The 24507-nt window shown below is 42.9% G+C and overlaps 1 protein-coding gene across 1 annotated transcript in view; it reads right to left on the reverse strand.

Annotated features, from left to right (window-relative positions):
• Positions 1 to 16320, reverse strand: part of LOC306765680 (uncharacterized protein) — a gene marked incomplete at both ends in the record, with an annotated part of 112316 nt that extends 95996 nt beyond the window's left edge. Inside the window, 14 exons of the mRNA XM_079253164.1 lie at positions 2044 to 3832; positions 3979 to 4183; positions 4346 to 4424; positions 5255 to 5506; positions 5622 to 5845; positions 5933 to 6006; positions 6061 to 6202; positions 6277 to 6435; positions 13025 to 13167; positions 14341 to 14462; positions 15544 to 15625; positions 15815 to 15878; positions 15957 to 16016; positions 16294 to 16320. Coding sequence (XP_079109290.1) covers positions 2044 to 3832; positions 3979 to 4183; positions 4346 to 4424; positions 5255 to 5506; positions 5622 to 5845; positions 5933 to 6006; positions 6061 to 6202; positions 6277 to 6435; positions 13025 to 13167; positions 14341 to 14462; positions 15544 to 15625; positions 15815 to 15878; positions 15957 to 16016; positions 16294 to 16320 — 3422 coding nt within the window. The remainder of the gene's footprint in view (positions 1 to 2043; positions 3833 to 3978; positions 4184 to 4345; positions 4425 to 5254; positions 5507 to 5621; positions 5846 to 5932; positions 6007 to 6060; positions 6203 to 6276; positions 6436 to 13024; positions 13168 to 14340; positions 14463 to 15543; positions 15626 to 15814; positions 15879 to 15956; positions 16017 to 16293) is intronic.
• Positions 16321 to 24507: the final 8187 nt, after the last annotated feature.

The raw sequence follows: 24507 nt of genomic DNA on the forward strand, positions 1-24507 counted from the left end.
AGATGTTATTTTAGGATTTTCTACACTGCTGGTCCTGAGAACACATTTAGTTTCATGTTTACATGCAAGTGAGTGTGAAAGGAACCTTGAAACGTGGACGTTGAGCCTTGTCTGCCTGGAGGACTGGGATCGGAGAACTGAAGACAGAACCTCAACCCCTTCACCTGAGAGGACACAGCTGCTCAGTCTGAAAATGAAGAAGATTTGTCTTAAAATGATGCCACATTAAATGCTGATGATGAGCTGAGAGACTCATGCAACAAAGAAAAATGATGAAAATTTCTTCTGGGAGGAAAAAACAGGAACATGAAGCCAAACACTCATCTATTCTTTTCTTCATATATAAGACTAATATTGCTTTAAGTTTATTCCAGAGACCAGCCAACATTTTGGGCTTTGTGTAGTATTTCCTTTAAATGAATAAGTGTTGATATGTTGGACTTGTTCTGTCCATCTTCCAGTCGGTTAGTAGCTACATGAGCTAAATCAGGTAAGGCTGAATGAACTGACATAACAAGAACCTTTTTCATGCTAATGTGTTCATCTGGAGAAATTCCATTCTGTTTATTTCTAAATAGTCCAGAAATGTTTCACATTATTGGATCACAAAGACTTTATGAAGCTGAAGAAGTAAAACCAACCTGAGAGTTTCCAGGTTACAATGTGGACTCTGCAGACCAGCAGACAGCTGCTTCATTTCCAAGTCCTGGATGTTCAGGTCCAGGTCCAGTTCCTTCAGTCTGGAGGACTGGGAGCTGAGAACTGAGGACAGAGCTGAACATCCTCCATCTGAGAGGGAACGTCCAGTCAGTCTGAAGAGAAGGAATTGAACAAAATATTTGTGTTAAATTTCTGTCACATTTAATGTTAAGGAACAACTAAGATACATTCCTTTAAAAAAGAAAAAAGTTCTGTAAAGGCAGAATATCTGCTGAACTTCTAATGAGGAGCTGTGAAAAGTTTCACTGTTTTTACTTTATCCAGAAGGTTTTATTGGACTGAGTCAAGTTTTTTGTCGAAATTGTGCAAATTTCTCCCATCAGCTACAAATATCTCACAATCAGCAAACATTTTTCATTTGATCAATAATCAATGATACATCTTCAGTTTACCATGGAATGATAAAGTGTATAAAGGTACAGCTGGTTTCACAACAACCACACGTGTAAAGTTATAATTATATACAGATAGATATGATCTCACCTGTTTCCATGTTCAGTATTTTCAGTTTTCATGTAACTAAAACATTCTTCTCTGCTACATTCTATTGAAATGATACTTTATGTTGTTTCGCTACTTTCTTCTGTTTTATTTGATGGGTTTTTATCTGCGTTAAAGAGCTTCAGACTAAAATCACAGATGAGGGTCATTGTGGTCGGATTCTCGATGCAACGCTGGAATATTTTCTTGGTTCCCTCTGAATTTATCCCACCACCTTTCCTTTACTCCATCATGTTTTCCATCAGGGAAAAGGAAAATAACCTGGACTAAACCATTGGAGGTCATTCTGTTTACTATCTGACTGCAACACTGGATGGAAACAAGGTGATAAAGCAGCAGGACCAGAGCCATGGTTCACCCAAAGCTGAAGATAAAGTAGAACATCTGTATTTAACTAAAGGCTCATTTATTCCTTTAAGTCCTAAATAAAACAAATGTTTCTTTCATGTTGCATGATGTGTTACTCTGCACATATTTCATTCACAATATTTCAAAGTAGTTTTGAAAATGTTCCAGATTGTTGCATCACAGAGAAAACCATGAGAGCAGCAGAGAAACTGACCTGAGACGTTCCAGGTTACAATGTGGACTCTGCAGACCATCACACAGCTTCTTCATTCCTGAGTCCTGGATGTTCAGGTCCAGTTCCTTCAGTCTGGAGGACTGGGAGCTGAGAACTGAGGACAGAGCTGAACATCCTCCATCTGAGAGGGAACAGCTGCTCAGTCTGGAGAGGAAATAGACCAGCAGTAATGTGTTCCATGATGTCCATTAAAAGCAGCATCAGTATGTTTCTCCACATCCTGCTATATATGTACTTACAGAGCTTTGTTGGAGGCTTTGACCACTGGCAGCAGCCTCAGAAGAACCTCCTCTGAAGGAGAGTATTTCTGCAGGTCAAACACATCCAGATCTTCTTCTGATGACAGTAAGATGAAGATCAGAGCTGACCACTGAGCAGGAGACAGTTTATCTGTGGAGAGACGTCCTGATCTCAGGGACTGTTGGATCTCCTCCACTAGAGAACCATCATTCAGTTCATTCAGACAGTGGAACAGATTGATGCTTCTCTCTGCAGACACATTCTCACTGAGCTTCTTCTTGATGTACTGAACTGTTTCCTGATTGGTCTGTGAGCTCCTTCCTGTCTGTGTCATCAGGCCTCGTAGGAGTCTCTGATTGGTCTCCAGTGAAAGACCCAGGAGGAAGCGGAGGAACAAGTCCAGGTGTCCATTTGGACTCTGTAAGGCCTCGTCTACAGCACTCTGATGGAGATCTTTTACATCATCTCTGAATAATGTAAACCACTTCTGTCTGAACAGATTGACTCCAGACTTGATGAAGGTCCGACGGACATGAAGAGCAGCCAGAAACTCCTGAAGACTCAGATGGATGAAGCTGAACACCTTCTCTTCCTGCTGGTACAGTCCTTTCTCCTCTTTAAAGATCTGTGTGAAGACTCCTGAGTACACCGAGGCTTCTGTGATATCGATGCCACACTCTTTCAGGTCTTCTTCATAGAAGATCAGGTTTCCTTTCTGCAGCTGATCAAAAGCCAGTTTTCCCAGAGACTCAATCATCTTCCTGCTCTCTGGACTCCAGACTGGATCTGTCTCAGCTCCTCCATCATACTTGACCTTCTTGACTTTGGTCTGAACCAGCAGGAAGCGGGTGTACATCTCAGTCAGGGTCTTGGGCAGCTCTCCTCCCTCTCTGGTTTTCAGCTCATCCTCCAGAACTGTAGCAAGGATCCAGCAGAAGACCGGGATGTGGCACATGATGTGGAGGCTTCGTGATGTCTTCATGTGGGAGATGATCCTGCTGGCCTGCTCCTCATCTCTGAACCTCTTCCTGAAGTACTCCTCCTTCTGTGGGTCAGTGAACCCTCTGACCTCTGTCGCCATACCAACACAGTCAGGAGGGATCTGATTGGCTGCTGCAGGTCGTGTGGTTATCCAGAGGCGAGCAGATGGAAGCAGTTTCCCCCTGATGAGGTTAGTCAGCAGCACATCCACTGAGGTGGACTCTGTAACATCAGTCAGGATCTCATTGTTGTGGAAGTCCAGAGGAAGTCGACACTCATCCAGACCGTCAAAGATGAAGACGACCTGGAAGTCTTCAAAGCTGCAGATTCCTGCTTCTTTAGTTTCAGTAAAGAAGTGATGAACAAGTCCCACCAAGCTGAACTTTCTCTCTTTCAGCACATTCAGCTCTCTGAAAGTCAGTGGAAATGTCAACTGGATGTCCTGGTTGGCTTCGTCTTCAGCCCAGTCCAGAGTGAACTTCTGTGTTAAGACAGTTTTCCCGATGCCAGCCACTCCCTTTGTCATCACTGTTCTGATTGGTTCATCTCTTCCAGGTGGGGGTTTAAAGATGTCTTCTAGTCTGATGGTTGTTTCTGGTCTGTCTGCTTTCCTGGATGCTGCTTCAATCTGTCTGACCTCATGTTCATCATTGACCTCTGCAGCCCCTCCCTCTGTGATGTAGAGCTCTGTGTAGATCTCATTCAGAAGGGTTTGCTTTCCTGCTTTAGCGATCCCCTCAAACACACACTGGAACTTCTTCTTCAGAGAAGATTTTAGTTTCCGGCCACAAACTGAAGCCAGAAGTTCTGAATGAAAAGCAGAAATCAGACGAGTCAGTAAAGATTTCAAGCCTCTGAAGAAGGAGGATGTGAACATGTGATGTTCCACGTGTTGAGACGTCAGTAAATGTTTCATTTATCAGCAGCTTCAATCTTTAGAGAAATCCTCTTACTGCTCTGCAGACGCTCAGCCAGCTCCTCCTGCTTCATTCTCCTCAGGAAGTCCACTGTGATCTTCACTAATGCCTCTCTGCTGCTCTTCCTCTGCTCTTCATCCTCACCCTCCAACACTGAGCATTCTGGGTAATCTGGACTCAGAAGCTTCTGGATCTTCTTCAGCTCCTTCTTCACAAAAGTGATGATGTTGTCCTCCAGCAGCTGGAAGAGAAAACCACATGAAGGACACAGTCAGACTGAAAGCATGGAGCCAAACATCAGATCCATGTTGGACACGCTGACAATCCACTGGTCTACAAAGTGCAGCGTGGAGATGAGTGTGAACAGAAGAGATGGAGAAGTAGTTGTTGTACATGTACACACCAGAAATATGGAGTCCAGCTGTGTCTGATGCTGCTGGGCAGACTGACCACTGGGAAGCTCTGAGCTCTGCTGCTCCACTCTGTAAGGACATCAGGACCTTTATTGTCATTGCATCAACGTCACCATGGCAACAGCATTTTGTTGGCACTCGGCAATAAAAACAGCAACATGCATATTGAATGAAATGGACATTAAATGTAAAACACAGCAATAGAAGAATGAAAATCAGAATAAAAGAGAGGAATAAAAGCTGAGGTGGGCCAGAGGAAGACGGAGCAGATCAAGTATGATGTTGGCAGTTCAGTGAGGATGAAGAGGGAGAGTGGGGGAGTGAGGGGGGAGAGGCTTGATGGAGGAAACAGCTCTGTGGGGAAAAGCTGTTTGCCAATCTGGAGGTTGTGGGTTTTAAATGTCTAAATCTTTTCCTTGATGGAAGGGGAACAAAGTGAGTGTGTGCAGGGTGGGTCTTGTCTCTGAAGATGGACCATGCCGTCCTCTGTGGTCAGAGTGCAGCTCCTATGATCCTCTGTGCTGCCTTCACCACACGGGACAGATCTGTTTTGTGGCGTGCAGCTTGCATAGCACACAGTACAGCCCTGACAAAGGATGCTTTCTGTTGTTGGTGAGGAGATGAGCTGCTAGACCGGCTTGCTTCAGCTTCCTCAGGAAGAAGAGTCTTTGCTGAGCTCTCTGCACCAGATGGGAGCTGTTAATCCACCATGTTAGGTCTTTGCTTATGTGGCTCCCAAGAAACTGAACAGATTCAGGTCTTTCCAGCTCCTCTCCCTTGATGAACAGTGGGTGCTGAATGGTCCTACTGGTCCTTCTAAAATCCACAAGAAGCTCTTTGGTTCTGGTCGTGTTGAGAGCCAGATTGTTGTCTGCACACCACTCGACCAGGTGCTGGACCTCCTGCTGTAGGAGGTCTCATCGTTGTTGCTGATGCCTCCAACCACTGTGCTATCATCTGCAGACTTTACTATGGTGTTGGAGGAATGGATGGAGGGCTTCAAGTCCTGGATGAAGAGGGCCAGACCCAGAACACACCCCTGTGGCCTGTTGGTGAGGAAGTCCATGATCCATATGCAGAGTGAGGTGAGGAGACCAAGGCTGATGAGTTTCTGGAGCAGTTTATGGGAGATTACAGTCTTGGAGGCGGAGCTGGAATCCACAAAGAGCATCCTGATGTAGCTGTCTGCTGGTCCAGGTGCTTCTGGGCTGTGTGGAGTGTGATGGAGATGCATCCTCTGTAGATCTGTTTGCTCTGTATGCAAACTGAGGACTGTCCAGGTCTGCAGGGATGCTGCTGTTGATGTGAGCCAGTATGAGCCTCTCAAAGCGTTTCATAATGAGCAGGATGAGGCCAACAGGACAATCATCATGAAGGCATGTGATGGAGGGCTGTTTAGACACAGGAATAATGGTGGTGGATATGAAGCAGGAGGGAAGTGCAGCTTGTTGCAGGGAGAGGTTAAAGATGGAGGTAAAGACCCCCGCTAGCTGGTCAGCACAGGTTTTCAGCACACAGCCTGAAAGTCCATCTGGTCCAGTTGCTTTATTGATGTTAATCCTTAGTGTGGATCTCACCTGATGCTTCTGAAGGACAAATGACTGTTTGTCCTGTTTGGAGTGGAAGCTCCCACCATTTCCATCCCATAATGCTGTTTATCAGAACATCCAAAGCATGAAGTTTGTCAGGAAGGTCCCTCTCATACCTGGCCAGGTTGGTGTTGTCCTTCCAGTCATGAAGGGTTTGATGCCCTTCCACATGCCCCGGGGGTCCTTGTTTCCAAAGTCCCCCTCAGTCCGCTGCCTGTACCTGCCTTTTGCCTCTCTGACACTCTTTGCCAGGCTCTTCTGGGAGGTCATAAAGGTCAGCATATCTCCTGGCCTACAAGCAGCCTCTCTCACCTTCATCATGAAGCTCCCACTCTCATTAAAGCAGCTTTCTGCTTTGGGAAGATCTGGACTGTTTTAGTGGGCAGTAGCTCCACTGTGGAAAAGCTGATGTCATCCAAAGCAGCAGAGGTGTGCTCCTCCAAGCCAGATCCTTGAGAGAAAACCTCCCAGTCTGTGCTCTCAAAGCAGTCCTGTAGAGATACGGTGGCCTTCTTGGTCCAGACCCCTACGCTCTAGTTTTGCTTTGTTTCTGCACACTACAGGTCTGGAAGATGGAATCAGTATCAGAGAGATGTGCTCTCTGTGCTGAGGTGCCCTGGAGCAAGGCAGCCACAGCCAGGATGTGCTTGGATGAGACTGGTTAGACTGGGCAGCTCCCAGTAGAAATGTGTTTGATGTTGGAGTTTTTCACCAAGTAAAAGTTTGCTTTGTTGTGACTGCAGGTCACTTAGTAAGTGAGCTTCAGGGAATGTGCAGAACTTGTGGAAAGGTCCAGAATGTGAGGAGGAAAAACTGACGTTTGCTTCTACGTTCCACAGATGAGAAAGCTGAATTCTGGAGATGCTGTTTCCTGCACTGAGACAGAGTCTTCCTGCTTATTCTCAGCTCACAGGAAACATCCCATAAAACTGCTTATTATAAGAGCTTTATCTGGATATTTCACCTGGAAATACTGAAGATATCCGGACTAATATATAGATCCGTATATCCGGAATAATACTCTGGTATTATTGATGTGAAACACAAGCTGGAATAAAACCAAACTGGTGCAACATTTACACACAGCTCACCTCTCTGGATCCGATTTAAAATCAAGAAAAAATTCCTTCGACTCGTTGCTCTTAAAGGACAAACAGCTGGGTGCTGATCCAGGTCCTGATCCAGGTCTAGGTTCTGGTCCTGGTCCAGGTTGATTCCTGTGAATAAAGATGGTTTCATGGTTTCACAGCTGAATCCTGAAATTGAACATTTAGTTTGATGAAGACTCTGGAGGACAAATCAGATCCATCACGACAAACATGATGCTGCAGATTCGTCTCAGACGTCCAGAAATGATTCAACAGAAACTGGTTTTCATCTGGAACCTGATCCAGAACCTCCACTGGACTCTGATACTCACTGCTGGTCTGAGCTGAAACCAATAAGTTTCTCCATCGACCAGTCGCTCTTCATGGACACACAGCTGGGCTCAGGTCCAGGTCCAGGTCCAGGTGCAGGTCTGGCTTTAGGTGCAGGTCCAGGTCGGTTCCTGTGAATCCAGATGTTTGCTGATGTGAGTTTTTGTGATTTCTGAGAAGAGTCATGGAGAGTTAGAGATGGATATCTGACCTCTGAGTGGTTTTAGAGGGAGGGACTCCCTCCTCTCTGTCCTGATCCATGATGCTGGATTCACATTGGCTCACACACACTTTCTACCTCCACCTGCAGAGGAAACACACATTGGCTCACACACACTTTCTACCTCCACCTGCAGAGGAAACACACATTGGCTCACACACACTTTCTACCTCCACCTGCAGAGGAAACACACATCGGCTCACACACACTTTCTACCTCCACCTGCAGAGGAAACACACATCGGCTCACACACACTTTCTACCTCCACCTGCAGAGGAAACACACATTGGCTCAAACACACTTTCTACCTCCACCTGCAGAGGAAACACACATTGGCTCACACACACTTTCTACTTCCACCTGCAGAGGAAACACACATCGGCTCACACACACTTTCTACCTCCACCTGCAGAGGAAACACACATCATTCAGCTGAAGCCCTCCTCTCCATCATCTCCTCCTCTGATTGGCTCAGAGTCAGATTGATTCATTCAGTCATTCATTCATTTTCTGAACCGCTTATTCCAATTCAGGGTCGCGGGGAAGCTGGAGCCTATCCCAGCCGGCTTTGGGCGACAGGCAGGATACACCCTGGACAGCTCGCCAGTCCATCGCAGGGCCACACACAGAGAGACGAACAACCACACTCATGCTCACACACACTCCTAGGGGCAATTTAGAGTGACCAATTAACCTAACATGCATGTCTTTGGGTGGTGGGAGGAAGCCGGACTACCCGGAGAGAACCCACGCATACACGAGGAGAACATGCAAACTCCACACAGAAAGGCCACTGACCAAACCAGCCAAGGATCGAACCAGTGACCTTCTTGCTGTGAGGCCACAGTGCTAACCACTGCGCCACCGTGCAGCCTCAGATTGATTCATTTCTCTTTTTTAAGAGTGATCTGGCCAAGAAATGCAGAACAATCCCAAGTCCATGATGTAGCAGACAGCAAACAGAGATCAACTATCCAAACACAACAAGACAAAGGCAGCAGCCAACGTCGGCTAAATGAAACCCAGCCTGGATGTTTAAAAACACTCACATTGACCAGTGGAGCTTTCTTCTTCCAATCTACTTCAGTTCTCTCACACAGACATGTTATTTCTATACAAGTGTTGATTACAAGGACAAAATACAACATCATACATGAAGAAATGCAGAGATGAAAAAAATGGGGCAATTAAACATGTTCTCATCATTGAGCTTAAATATTGATCATGTTTCAGACACAACACTGACTGTTCATTAAATGTTGGAAATAAAATGTCTGGAATCATTTCCCTGAGATTCAGGTGACATTTTCAGCTGGATTTAGTTGACAAACTGTTCAAGTATTTACTTTCCTGTCATAAACTAAATGTAAAATATCAGAAAGATGGATTATGATCAAGGAGAAAAATTTCAGTGTGGAACTTAATAATCCTGAAAAACCTGTCCGACTCCTGTTACTGTAAAACTAAAACTAAGCTCAGAGTTCACGCTGCTCCCCACAGCCGCATTCTCCATCCATTACACATCAACTGGAAACCAGTTTGATCCCAGGACTCACATTTAAACAGGACAAGTATCAGAGAAAGCTGACGTGTCTGACTTTACTGCTGGAGACGACGCTTTGATTCTTCAGATCAATAATCAATAATGTGATCAATCAATCAAAGATACTTTATTCATCCCCGAGGGGAAATTCAGAGTTCAAGCCAGCTCGTCCAAGGTCAGACATACAGACATGTAACATTCTGTATTGAAATGTCTGAAAAACCAACTCTTGAGATCTTAAAACCTTTTATAGCAGCGGGTTTTATGGTGATATTTAGCTTTTGTGAAGTTGTTGTAGTGATCTTGGCCTTCCAGGATTAAAAGACATTCGAACTGGATTAAACAATAGTCCCCATCTCTTTCTCTCTGCAGTAAGACTGGTCCACACAGAACAGGAGGGTGACCATTTGACCCAAAGGAGGACGACACTCAGAGATTTACACCCTTCTCCCCTCTCTACAGAATACAGCTGCATCAACAAAGGGAGGTTCATAAGTGGAAAATCTAACGCAATTTATAGTTGCAGGTCGGGGGGATGCCGAGAGTCGCATCTGACCAAACCCTGGTTCTTGTCAAAAATTACACCTTTCATCAAAGTACCAGACTTCATGGTGCCAGAACAACCCCTCCCCTGACTGAGAAGGAGACTGGAAAGAAATTCAAACTTCTTTCCCCAATTAAAGGAAACTTTAGATGCTTAACCTGATTGATCTTATTTTACAAGTTTGTCTAACCGATTTAACTTAGTCTAAATGACTTTGGTTAATTGTTTTGATGAAGTTCTTCTTTTTCATTATTTTATCTTGATATGTGATTTAATTCTTTGAACTGATCACACACGTGTAGTAATCATAAAACACTGCATTAAATATTCTTGATTATGTTTTCCAAGCTTCAGACCTCTCTTAAGCTACTAATGTGAATGAATAAAATGTGAGTTTCCTTTTTTAGGATTTATTGCCAATGAAGACGAGTCGTGACAATTAATTAATCCACCTTTAATAAAAATACATGTAGCCAATCTTTTCATGTGTGAAAGTAATACTATAAGTTAATGCTTTTCTTCCCACCAAACTAGGAGTCTGCATAACTCTTAAATATGTGATTTGATGTGTATTGGAGTCAAACAAAGTAAAGAATTTTGAGTATCATGTTCACATTAATAAGATGCAGAGGGAAGGAACTAGAGCTGACCTGATTGGATAAGGTTGGTCAGCCTCTGACAGAAGCAACTCATGATTGGCTGAAAGTTCGAAAGGCGGGTCTGTTCAAATCAGACTTGCAGCCTGACTTCCTCAGTGTCTTTTTAGTCTTTTTTTAGTTTTAGTCTTCTTTGTGCTTTTTGTCTTCTTTTAGCTTTCGTCTTCTTTTCCTTTTTAGTTTTATTTCGTTATAAGCCTTTTACCTCTCTGTTCTTCCTAACGGGAGAAAGTACAAGTGTTTATTTGTAACCAGTCATTTTTCCCGAGATCAGTAATTAACTAGAACCATAGCTCCAACTTTTTCCACTGCGTCTTTACACGTAAAATCTGGAACTATCTATTTTTGGGACCATCTGGATCATCATCACGCCGCTCTGGAACTCCGCTGAACGGACCCAGAAGCCCAGAGTAGCTGCGTAGACCTACTCCTCCTGACGCTCCAGGGATCCAATCCCCCAGAAACGCGCCGAATAGGGAATCAACCACCCGTTTCGACCCACTCTCCGGACATCCAGCGTCCAAGTAGGATCTGATAGCGCTCTGACATTTGTGATGTCCCAAACCAGTACATCAAATTCTAACTAAATAATTAAATTTGAATTCTTATCCAAATTTAGAATTATTGAACACGCTCTTATCAAAGATTTAAGTAAGATAATCATCCCGATTTATTTGCTTAATTCCAACCAGTTTCTTCCTGCTCCATCACATTTAATTAATTTCAGCGTTCCTTATCAATGTCAGAATTGAAAACCCATGCAGACATCCATTAACCCATTCCATTAATAACCTCCTTTTTAATTGTTTGGTTTCTTCTACTGTGTTGTTTATCATCATTGTCAATAAATATGTAATCAATTCATCCGTTCTTGTCATAATTTCTGAATGTACAATTTCTGGTTTGCTCGTTCTTAGGATTTACTCCTTTAAATTGAGACTGTTTATTGAATTTGAGTTTATTTCAGGTGTCTCATCCGCCTGAATCTTAAGTTAATTAAAAGTGATGAGTGGTGCTCCGAGGTAATTAATAAATTAAGAATTAGTAGAGGCCTATTCTGCCACAGTGTGATGGAAATGCAGGGTTTTCAGTGTGGGAGGGGTCACATGCCACTGGGGTCTGAAGCCAGATGCAGCTGACAGGCTCGTCTTTCTGCCAAAAATGTGTAAATTAAACAAAAAAACAGCAAGAATGTAATAATACAGGTATGTTAGAAATATAGCTTTAATAACATTCAGGGATTTTTTAAAAATAGTATTTTGTATCAAAGAGGTAAATTTTCTCTAAACACATGTTAAGTGTAAAAAAAACATTCATTTTTATTACCTCATTGCCAATGTGGGAAATTGTTTTGGTTATTTAATGTCAAAATACTCTAAAAGGAATCACTATTTTTCTTCCAAGAGGAGGCATTTTTATTTATTTATTTATCAGTTTTTTATTTTAGAATAAAATTACACAAGTGAAGTGAGGCCTATTCTTAAATGTATGATCAAAACTTAAAAACTATCTCACAGTGGAAACGCACTTAGTACAAACATGTTGTTACTTATAATATTTACAGTGGCAGCGCCTGCATCTCTTTTTACAATCTTGTTTAACAGTTTGTTTAGTTGCACTTTAAATTTTAGGCTGACTGCAATAAAAGTATTTTTGAAAAAGAATCATTTTTGACATTTGTAATTTTTTTCTTTACAGTAAAGGTGAAAAAAAATCGATTAAAACCGGAAATCGGATTTGGTTTAAAAAAAATCAGAGATTTTATTTTTTTGCCATATCGCCCAGCCCTAGTGTGAGTGTGTGTGTTCAGTGAGTGAGTCTGTGAACTTTCCCCAGTTCATCTGTACCACCTGATGTAAATGTGGCCTTGAGAGCTGAGTTCAGTTTAAGTTCCACAGACCTGAGAGAGGGAGGGGGGTTAGGAGGGGACTGAGCATCAGACAGCATTACATTCCAGGAGACGTGATAACCAGCCTGCCCAAGGCCAGTCAGGGAGCCAGATTCAGATAATAACTTTGTTTTGGGTCAAGCTAAGCTTCGTTTGGCTCAGCTTTGAGTCCTTAGTGGTCTCTGTCGGACTCTGAAACAGCCGAATCGGGGATCAGTTTCCACCAAAACCGAGTAACCGCTTCTCTAAGATGTTTCCCACTTACGGATGAGCTCCAGAACCACGCCCAGCTCCAGTCATGGTCCAGTGCTGTCACACATGAGTTCGAGTGCTAGTTACTCGGCGTAGTCCATCACAGATCTTCCAAAATTTGCGAGACACCAGGAAACTGCACACACCAAACAGCAGAAACCCACTTATCATAAATCCAATCATGTAGAAATCCTCCACAGAAAGAAGCAGCAGGCACATGACCTTCATCACGTATCCAGCAGCATGCATTCCGTCCGGACCTGCGGGCTCCCCTTCGCCCATTCTTTTGGGAAAAAAGATTTTAAAAGTTGCATTGAGAGACCAGCAGACCAGATCCATTTAAATTCAGAAGGAAATGGAGCAAAAGGCTCAGATAGATAGATGACAATACAGAGAAGCAGCAGGTCAGAGTGGGAACGGGAGGGAGAGAAAAAGCGTCCGTCCTCTTCGAGAGCAGGAAGAGATTTGTCTTCAAGCAGCAGAGATCAAAGTTTCAGCTGAAACCAGAAGTGAAAACGTTCCAAACATTTCAGAAACACCGACGAAAGTTGACACTTACAGTTTGTTCAGAGAAGGAGAATCTCCACTCCACAGACGGACACACGGTCCACAGACGGTCACACGGTCCACAGACGGACACACGGTCCACAGACACAGCTGACACACAGGTGAGCTGCTTCCTGCTCTGAGGCAGATTCCTACCTGTTGTGGAGGAAGGGCAGGTAGGAGGAGCAACATCAGACCTTCCTCCTCCTCTTTAGCAGCTTCAGCTGCAGCACTGAGACATTTTCCACCAGTGTTCCAAAATCCTGCTCTTCAGGACCCTGTTCTGCATGTTCCTAGATTTGAACCACCGGGCTGAAATGATGCATCAACATGTTTGTATTGAACTACTTTTTCTACATGAGTAATCTTATCATGTGGAAACTGAGCTCACATCACTTGTCTGGCTTCTACAGCTGTCAGTCTTTCAGTATGTTTTCCCATCTAAAACCAGGACATTGATCTTGTTGAGGCTGGAGGAGAAACTCTGCTCAGACATGAGGTCAAACGTTTCAATGGTTTCTATCTGAAGACCTGAATCAGTGTCTGGTTGCTGCCAACAGAGAGAGGTGAGAGGAAACATGACCAAATAAGGCATGGACTAGGAAGCCAGACTGGAAAATAAAAGCAGCAGAGTCCTGATGCAGCAAAGAGCCAGAAGCATCCATCCTAAAACGTATCTGCTTGGAAAAGCTGGAAAACACATCATTTCATTCATCATGAGGAATTTAGGGGAAAGAGAATCATCAGAGGAAAGAAAAGCAAAGATTCAAGATATTTTATTCTTTATTTTACATTTTACTTCCTTCACAGGAAGAAAGTTCTGAGTGAATCTTTACATTTCAGGAAAGTTTTTCTGATCCTCTCCAGGACCGAGTGCTTGTTTGTGTCTCTGTGATGGACAGGTGATGTGTCCAGGTGTACCTGCCTCTCACCTGCTAGCTGCTGGGACAGACTCCGCCCCCTGCCAGCCTTCATTGGTCTAAGCAGGGACAGAAAGCGGATGGATGGATCTGGTTGCTTTGGCTTTATTTTCTTGTGTTCTGTGCTGAGGAGGGACGTGTTGAGACGAAGGTCAGATTTCAGCTCGAAGCTTTCAGTCAACACAAATCTCATCTTGTTTCTTCTGAAAGATCCAGTCAGACTGGTTTCTTCCCCAGTGGAGTCATAAAGGCGTGTTCCAGGAAAGCTGCAGATGTTTCCAAGAAGAGCAGCAAATCACATGGAAACAGGTTGATTTAGAAAGAAAGACAACATGTGTCCACATGTGTGTGTAAAACAGTGAGCAGGTCAGAAAGCTCCACATTCCTGATGTCAGTTTTCCAGCCTCACCACAGCTGCTTTCCACCACTTCCACACTCAGTCTCATGCTCCAGTTCTTGCAGAAAAGCTGCGTTTGCTGCGGGATGGAGCTTAAACACGCAAAGCTGACGTGGCTCAGCTTCCACGCCAGCCTGAAAGGTGAGAAACGGCTTCAGGTGTGTCAGGTGTGGCTTTTAGCAGGAAAAGTCTTTACTAAGCAGCTTCATCACATGCAGCTGGCAGACATGTTAACCAGCTGCGTCCTGAACGCAGCTTCCTGCAGACCAAGGCGTGTCTCAACGTGGGCGGGGTTAAACGCGTTCCGCTCCGCCCACTGGATGTGATTCTTCTTCCTCGCCGCAACTGCTTTCTTCTTCTTTGCATTTTTTCCACGTTTAATAGCGCCACCTACCGGATTTAAGTGGGAAATGATGTTATTTTGACTTTCTGACTCTTCTTCGCCGCCACCATGGCCGTCTTTTTCTTCACATTTTCCACGTGACCACATGTAAAACCGCCACCTACCCGATGCGGGAGTGTATCCTGAGATGATTAAAGTAAGGCTATAAGGATATAAAATAGATCCTATATTACACCCAGGTTCCACCAAGATATTGTGTCATCATTTCTGTGGCCTTCAAACTGTATTTGAGCTGAGTTGAGCAAGGAGTGCATGGTCTCAGGCCAGTTAAAAGTAGCAGTAAAAGCCCTCACCCCATGCTGGACATCTAACCACCGTCCCACAGGCACATTTGAAAGGCTCTCACAGATTGAAATGACTGGAGCATTGGAATGCAACACACATAATATAGACTTTTTTTCAAGGAACAGAAACGGCAAACACTGGATTTATTGACACACACACACACACACACACACACACACACACACACACACACACACACACACACACACACACACACACACACAGAGCTTTAAGCTGTGAACATCCATCATTTCTGCACCAAATGATTCCTAGTGGATTCTGAAGTGAAAGGAAAACATGAACGGCTCCCTCAGCTCCATGACTCTCTTCACCTTCACTCATCAAGTCACAGTTTTGGACTTTTTTCACTGTTTCCTTTTCTTGTCCTTCGTCCATCTCAACAACTCCAGGCAGGGAATCTCTTCCTTGAAATGACTGCGTTCTGCAGCATTTGGCTGCCTTTATGGTGTCATGCAGTAAAGCATCTTCTTCCTGTAGAGAAAAAAGCTCATTCTCAAAGTAGATACTGGAGATGGCCCAAAAACGCTGAGGTAGGAAGGCTGCATCCACTCTTCCCTGTCCCACTGCTGCTCTTCATGTCACCTTCCCCTACAGAGGGAATAGAATGAAAAGAGATAAATGACAGTAAAAAAGATCTTGGACATCCCACCTCTTCAACTTTTAGAAGAAATCCAATATTATATTTGAAGGGGCATCTCAGGTCAGCCGAGGTAATCTAGCAGAGAATAAAAGCATGCAGGGAAAAGCAGTTTCTGTATGTGTGGACAACAAGTCTACCTTCAATAGTAGCTGATGAGATGGATTCAGAAGGCATCTTTTTCACTGGAGCATCTTCTACATCCTGAAATTTGCAGAGGGATTAACAGTAGTCTTCAAACAAGTGCTTAAATACATGGCTAATTAATGAAGCTCCTCTTACCTGTAGTTTCCGCTCCTCCCGACGCCTTTTTCTGGCCTGCAGTCTCTTCTTCACACCTTGCTGATTCAATGACAATGAACGTTCACTATTAAAACTTGAAGAAAAGTCAATCCACAGGGTTTTCAGTCAAACGTGGAGTTTAAAAAAACTCTTTGAAAAGTAGGATCATGTAAAGAGCATTTACGGCATTGGAAAGTTTCTCAGAAGAAGACACCACCATCTTCTTATTTGCAGCATGTTTTCCTTTGAAGAAATAAAAACACAATAGGTTGATTTGTGCCAGAAGCAAAAGTGCCTTGTATTCACCGGGCACAAACTCATCCCAATTTCCACATACCTCACTGGAATCACATTTGGCCCCCATGACAATGTAGAGAGCGGACTGAAAGTCAAAAAGTACATGTTGAAATATTTTCTCCACATCCCTAGTATACATGTCATATTTCTGAATGTTACCTATATATAATACAAGGCATAATCCTGCCTGTCTCTGTTGCTGTATTATTGTTTGTCTGCACAGTCCTTGTACTTCCCCTGCCTGTCTCCAGAGTTGCATTGCTGTATATCAGTTTATTCATGTTAAACACCCTGCCTGTCCCTGTAGCTGCCTCGCTGTCACTTTGTACAGCATAAGAGGAACAAATCAGCAATCAGATAGTTGGCACTTTTAAACTGCTTTTTAATGGAAAAGAAAAGCAAATCCTGTGGAATTAAAGGCTCTAATTGGAATGAATCTCTCCACACTTTCCCTTCCCTCCCTTCCTGTCCTTCTTCCTAATCACTCCTGATTGCTTTTCATCCCACTCACCTGAGCCCCTCCTTATGGAAGCCATGCACACACATTTATTCAGTCTTTGTCCTTCTCACAGGGCGGCAGCACTGCTAAGGGCAACATGTGCACCTTTATTATTGATACTCTGATAAAGTTAGCTCTACATTGTATTGATCTTTATCAAAGGGAACATTTAATGGACTTGATCATTTCTAATCCTTGCTTTGCTTTCTTTCACAGCCATTTTTGGTTGAGCATTTAACTGAATCATTTGACAATAAGTCATGGGCTTCCTGAGCCTTAGTCCATCTCTTGGTTCATGCACCCTTACCAATACCCACCATGCTAACTTTCCTTCATCCTCCTGCTTCACAATAATACAACAGCCCTGGTCTTACCATTAGAACAGGCCACAGTTGTTTGAGCACACTTGCTTTGCCAGACCCTGGAGGTGTGAAAACAAGGTTTGGATTAAAGGATAGTCAGCAAATGGAAAACTTTAGCGGATGCAATGACATATCAAAGCGGAGCATCGTTTCTGCCAAGTGTCCTCCGGGGTCCAGGGGAGAGGAGGTGTGCAATGTGTCTGGAAAAAACAGAGGAAAACGTCGTGGAGAACTTGAACCAGGTGAATATTAGAACGGCAGAACAAACAGGAGACATTTGAAGATGCAAATAAGCTCATCTGTGAGGCGAAAATGTGCTGGAAAATCCAGCAATAATCCCAATAAAACTTTGATTGTCATTAATTGGCCGTTTTTTCATCGATGCTTACCTCCATTTAGCAAAGTTGGACGTTGTGTCGCCGACGAGCCTTAATTAAATGATCTCCAGGTGGTTTGGTGAAGATATGGCACATGGAAACTTGTAAAATGTGAAGAAGAAGACGGCGACTGCGGCGAGGAAGAAGAATCCCATCCAGTGGGCGGAGCTGAAGGCGTTTAACCCCGCCCACGTTGAGACACGCCTCGCTCTGCACACTGCGGCCAGGGGTAGTTGATCAGAGACGCATGCAGCAGAGCTGGCCTTCTGAATGGAAATATTGTTGACCATCAGGTTTATTTAATGGTGGCCACTAAAACCGTGATGAGGATGAAACTGCGATGAATGGTGCAGCCCTACCGTGAAGTGCATCATGGGTATTCAGACAGAGCTGCTGGATCAGTAGGAGTGAAGACAAGCTGCAGTGAAGACTTGGGAAGAAAAGTGAGCGTGTTTTATCAAGTACATGAGTGCTGGGCTTTCATGACGTGAGCTTTATTTAAATGACCTACTTTATATGAATGTTGATCATTAAGCACTATGCCGAAGAACAGTGAGTGCTTTTATTTTCTGTGTTTAAAGCTTGTACACGTGGAAGCTAAGCTGTCTGGACAGGCTGCACGTGCCTCGTCATGCGCCACCGTCCCCCCTCGGAAAGGAGAAATGACAACAGCGCCAAACCAAAAGAACTCCCTTTTCTCCTCATATCTGTTTGCTGCTAAGCTAGCAGTGAAGCTCCTCATACGTCTTATTGGACACAAATTGGCCAGTTTTCCTGTGGAAGTGTTAAAACATGCGGGACTGCAGTGGAAATTTCTCTCCTTTTTTAGGAATAATACGCAGAACTGTGAGCAAGTTGTGATGAGCATCTGTGAATGCAGCAGTTTTTCTGCTTCCATTACAAGGGGAGATACATTTATCAGGTTTTTCTTGCTGCTTAACATGTGAGGGTGCATGTGTCAGCTACTGAAATGTACCTACGGAGAAAAATGATGGCTTCTTTTAATAAGGGCTGCAAATCTATTTTAACAAATTAAATTCCAGGCTTTGTAATAAATCTTTTTTGATCACATAAGAGGAAAAGAAAATGTGAAAAGAGATGTCTAAAATGTTTCATTTCTTTCTCCTAGACAACTCTGAGGTTTCTTTGAAAGCAAACTGAGACTAAGGTTTATTTCTCCTACGTCTCGGTTTGCTCTCGGGAGAAATAAGATGCACCAAATCTCAATGTAGTCTCATTTGAAGTTTTAGAAGAGATCTCAACAAGCTCTGATATGATTCTCCTAGTTTCTCAACTTTAGTTTCTCTTTGTGATCTCAGGCAGAGAAATCAGAGAGCTCTCTCTATGAACTTAATCTCCTCTCATCCGGGCTTTAGTTCATGCTTCTCATATTAATCTCAGACAGAGCAAAGGAAGAGCTCTCCACAAACACTCACTGAAATCTCCCACTTAGAGAAATGTTTTCTTCTTTCCTATCATCTCATATCATGCTGACTTTATTGTAATCCACATTAATATTTCTTTTCTATGTTGGATTGTATGCAGAATGAATTGATTAAAATTACTGCAAATAGCATCTGCTTTTATATTAACCAACAGTTTTCCACAAAGAATTTGAAGTAGATTGCATGTAATTCACAGTTTGTTTCATCAACCACATAAAAAATTATATTATATTATATTATATTATATTATATTATATTATATTATATTATATTATATTATATTATATTGACTGCATTTGGCACAAAACCCCGGAACTTTGAACCCTGTAATGCAACCCAACTTTAGTATTTAGGAGAGAGCCATCAGTCACAAATGCTGCATGGTCATTGGTTAAGAGAGCTACTCAGTGGCTAATGCTGTATCATGATTGGTTACTTCACAACGTAGTGAGGCGACTTAACAACGTCAGGTCGTGTGGTACGTTTCTTCTTTTTTTGTTTGCTTAACGTGTGGAGTCTTTGGCAGAAGGAATGGAGGAAATGAATCTTGCAGGAGGAAAAAGAAGGGAAGCAGCATCTTTGTTAAACGCAGTTTGGGTAAATTTTAGATGGCGAGCGTTTACAGCGGCCTCTAGACACTTCCATAAATTGTATGTGCATGGAAAATGTGGATTTGTCATGCAGTGAAAGCAGTTTAAATAATGAAAATGTCTTCTTTATTTTCCAGGATGAATGCATGTGAAAATAATAAAAAAGAGACGGCCAAAAGAGCGGGAAAGCCACCGAAGAAGATCAGTTTTTATGAACCAGACCGCGGCTCACCAAGAGATAACCCAGCTGGGAATTGTCTTATTATTTCAATCCACAATTTAGCTCTAAATTCATATTGATTGTTATATTGTAACTTACCTTGGACACTATAATAAGCAACATCTTAAACACTCTGTGGTCTCTTATCACTGGGATTAATAATCTTAATATACTGTCAGCTTGAGGTCCACATGTTGATTTCCAGGATGTTTTAAAGAAAAGGGAGTGGAACCCTCACTTGGAACTGTATGTGTTTTACTGACAGATATTGGTTCAATTATTGCTACATTTGGGGTTCGGATTAGATTTTAAAAATGGGATTTCAATAAAATAAAAGTTCTCTTCCTGAAAATCTCTGTTTTCCAGTTCACCCTGTCAAATGCTTTTTCAGCATCTAGAGAGATTATTGTAGTTTCCAGGTTATGTATGGTGGCATAATCAATTAGATTTATTAGTCTGCGCGTATTAGTGGTGGAATGTCGTCCCTTGATAAATCCTGTTTGATCAGGATGTATGATAAGTGGAGTTATTTTTTCTAGTCTTGTAGCAAGCACTTTACTGATTATTTTAAGATCTACGTTCATTAGTGATATTGGACGATAACTAGATGGGAGTTTGGGGTCTTTTCCTGGTTTTAGTATTACTGTAATACTAGCCAAATTCATGTTTTGAGATATTCGACCTTTTTCCTTAATTTCTGAAGCCATTTTATAAAAAGTGGGTGCTAGTATAGACCAAAATTCTTTATAATATTCAACTGGAAAAGCGTCTGGTCCTGGAGCTTTATTGCTGGGCATGTGTTTTAAAGCTTCATGTAGTTCCCCTACTGAAATGGGTGCGTCCAAAACCATTTCCTGATCCTGTTGTAACTTTGGAAGATTGAGGTAGCTGAGAAATTCCTCAATGCTGTTGTCTGATGGATCTGTTTCTGAGGAATATAATGTTTTATAGAAATCCCTAAATGTGTCATTTATTCCATCAAGATCATGGAGGATATTTCCTCTTGAATCTTTAACAGAGGAGATGGTTGTTTTCTCCTTGTTTGCTTTTAATTGATTTGCGAGAAATCTTCCAGATTTGTTGCTATGTTCAAAATTCTCTAAGCGAAGTCTTTGTAGCAAAAACTGGGTTTTTTGGTTAATTATTTCATTCAGCTCTAGTTTAGCCTTTCTTATGTGATTCAGCACTTGCTCTTCTGGAGAAGCCTTGTAGGCATCTTCTAGTGATTTTATTTTAAGCTCTAGTTCAGATATTTTTGAACTCTCCTTCTTTTTCTTATGTGATGAAAATGAAATTATTTTCCCTCTCATTACTGCTTTTCCTGCCTCCCAAAGAACACAAGCTGATGTTCCTGGTATGTCATTGTTTTCTATATACAAAGACCACTCCCGTTTGAAGTAACTGATAAAATCAGGATCTTTAAGTAATGATGTATTAAGTCTCCATTTGCTATAAGATGGTTTAGTTTTCTTATTCATTAGGGTAAATGATACTGGTGCGTGATCACTGATAGTGATGGAATGGATTTTAGTTTCTGAGATACTGTTCATCATAGAGCTGTTAGTGAGGAAGTAGTCTATTCTGGAGTATGAGTGGTGGACAGATGAAAAGTAAGTGTACTCTCTAGCAGTGAGGTGTTGTGAGCGCCAGACATCACAAAGACCAAAATCCTCCATATATTGTTTAACAACTCTTGCTGACTGCCAGACCCTATGTTTCCCTGCTCCGCCCCCCTTGTCCATCCCAGAGTTTAAGGTCATGTTGAGGTCGCCCCCAATGATAAGTGTATTATCAAGGTGATCATATAGTAAGGAGAAGAAGGAATGAAAAAAGGAGGGGTCATCAGTGTTTGGGCCATAAATATTTGCAATGCATAACTTCATGTTTAGGATAGATAATGTCATTATTATGAATCTTCCACCTGGGTCTAAAATTATATTATTAGCAGTAAAATGAATTTTCCTGTTTATCAGAATGGCTACTCCTCTTTGTCTTGAGTTGAAGCAGGCCGAGTACACGTGAGGGAACTGTACTGTAGAGAGTACGTTAGCTGTTGTTTTTAATAAATGAGTCTCCTGTAGCAGGACAATGTCTGCCTGTAGATCATTCAATCTGCTAAACACCTTCAACCTTCAAAAAAAAGGCCAAAAAACAAAAACAGAACACAACAACAGCAAATTTACAAAGACTGGCAGTAAATGTACAGTTCTGAATTACCATAATTAATGTGCTTATAGCAGATTAACATGGAAATTTAACAATAATTAGCTGTATGAGTGATAGATATTACCTGAGGTTAGTAGAGCCAGGGGGTGGTATTTTTGTCACGGTAAAGCTGTCCATTGACGAACAATTTGTCCACCGCGATGACTGCACGGGATCCTTCGTCTCTGAGCTTCTTCCGGATGGGAAACAGGACCCTGCGTCTCTCCAGAATCTCTTTGGGAAACTGATCATTTACACTAAAATCGGTCCCGCGGAGTTCCGGACCTCGATCCCTCACCTGCTCTTTCTGCTTGTAGCTCACGAACTTGGCTACAATCGGTCTGGGTCTGCGGCTGTCCGGTCTTTTCCCACCTAAGCGATGAACTCGGTGAAATGAGATGTTCCTCACCACGTCTTCGGGTAGCTTCAGCTTGGTTTGGATAAAGGATCTGATTGTTTGCTCTGGATCCTCTTCTTGTTGCTCCAGGATTCCTGCGAAGACCAGGTTGTCCCTCATGCTGCGCGCCTGGAGATCGATCACAGTTTCCTTTATTTTTTTATTTTCCTCTGTAAGTCGAGTCATTCCCTCGTTGAGAGAAGTCACCGTCTCCCTGAGGCTGGCGTTCTCTGCGGCCAGAGACTCCACCTGCTTTTGGCTGAATTCCAGCGACTCCCGCAGCGACTGAAACTCCCGGTGGAGAACTTCCAACAGGCCCAGACGAGCGTCGAAGCTGGCGAGATTTTTGTCAATGGACATCAGGATGTCCGAGGTGTCGTCCCCGTTAGAGGACGTCGCTCCGGGTGAGTCTTCTTTCCGGCTTCTCTTGGAGGTTGAAGCGGATCTGGGCGCAGACGGAGTCGGTGTTTGGCTTGTCTTGCCCATGACGATGCGGTTGAAACACTCGTCAATAAACTCCGACAAGCTGGTGAGATCCTCCTCGCTTTGCTCCAGAGTTTACCTTGAATAAGACTTTTTAATTATTTGCTTCCAGAAACAGTTTTAAGATTATATTGGCAAGAATATGATGTAGAATGAATATTTGTTTTCACGCGCCTTGACTAAATCTGCCGTCTCGCAAAATTTACGTCACTGCCACATCACTTACCTGCGCCTCTCTCACTTATCTGCGCCTCCTCTCACTGTGATATTTCTTCTGCAATCCATGCAGAAGCAAAGGACTGCCTTCGCTTATTCCACCTTCTTTTCAAGAACTTCTTTCCTGAAGCGGAGTGCCGACATGCTGTGGCGTTTGGGAAACACGGAAGGTGCCAGATGGGAAGACAGTCCTGGACCAGTTCAAAGTCAGTGGAATTTGAAGGAAGTATATGGCTCATTTGGTAGTGAATGATTTCTGGAAATGTTGTGGAAAAGTTGTGGAAATTCATCAGCAGAAATATCTGGGAAGCCAATATAGAGAGCCAAAGTCCCCCCCACAGAGGATCCCTTGGGATCTTATTGTGGAAAAAAACTGTGTGACAGTGAATCATGAGACAATTAATGTTTTGATCCTGCTTGAATTGTCATGAATTCCACATCTAGATTTTCTTCCTTCATTTTCTACACGGCTTAGTCCAGTTAAGCTGGAGCCTATCCCAGCAGTCATCAGGCCAGAGACGGGGTTCATCCCAGACAGGTCGCCAGTCCATCACAGGCACGTATTTCTCAGTTTAAAATCTACATTTACAAGTAAAAAAGTTAGCACACACTCAAGAAGTGCCTGAGTAACGTCATTCTTCCCAGAGCTGCTGAAGCAAGTGTTAACGCTAAACCCTGTGTGTTTTGTTCCGCCATGTGGTCACATTGAGCCCTGTTTTTTCTTTGCTTCAGCTGAAAAAGAATAGTTGTCACAGCATCAACACGTCAGAGCTCGGCTGCTAATGCTGATGGATGATATATGCCTGGTGGTGACCATGCAACTATTTAGTCTCGCTGCCACAAATGAACATCAGCCACATCTGACAGCTTTTCCCAGACTGCCACACATATTGTGTAGGATTACATTTAGTTTACTGGCCCGTTTCACCTGACTTTTTTCTTTAATCCTGGAAGCATTTGTAGGGATATGAATAATGTGGAACTGCTGATGCAGTTCATGGGATCAGAAGTTAAGTTGTCTATGGCTTTTCACTGCCCTACATATAGGGGTGTCACCATTCTCCAAATGCTTTATTCAGCTTGATTCTTGATATTTTCACTCTGCCACTTTTAGTTTAGTCTCATCTAGAACCACTGGTTACCGTGGCAACTGCTTTAGTTTAGAACGTCTCAGAAGATGGTCTGCATGGCGTCATGAGTGATATTTCTAACAGGAAATAAAACCATTTTACTTGACAAGTACTCAGCTAATAGTTGAAGCTGCAGAAAATCAGTTTGTCATCAACATAAGATTTAGTTTTTCAGCAATGTTTTACCTTCCCCATGTACTGTTTAGCATGCATCCTACCATCAGCTTTTTCAAGCCAAATAAGCAGCATTTCTTTTCCAAACATGACCTGGAGTTTATTTCTAGTTTGTTTTCCTCTTCTTCTTCTGGCCCTTCTCACATTAATCACCAT

This window comes from Telmatherina bonti (genome assembly GCF_933228915.1).
Source record: "Telmatherina bonti genome assembly, chromosome: 14".
Taxonomy (NCBI): Eukaryota; Metazoa; Chordata; class Actinopteri; order Atheriniformes; family Telmatherinidae; genus Telmatherina; species Telmatherina bonti.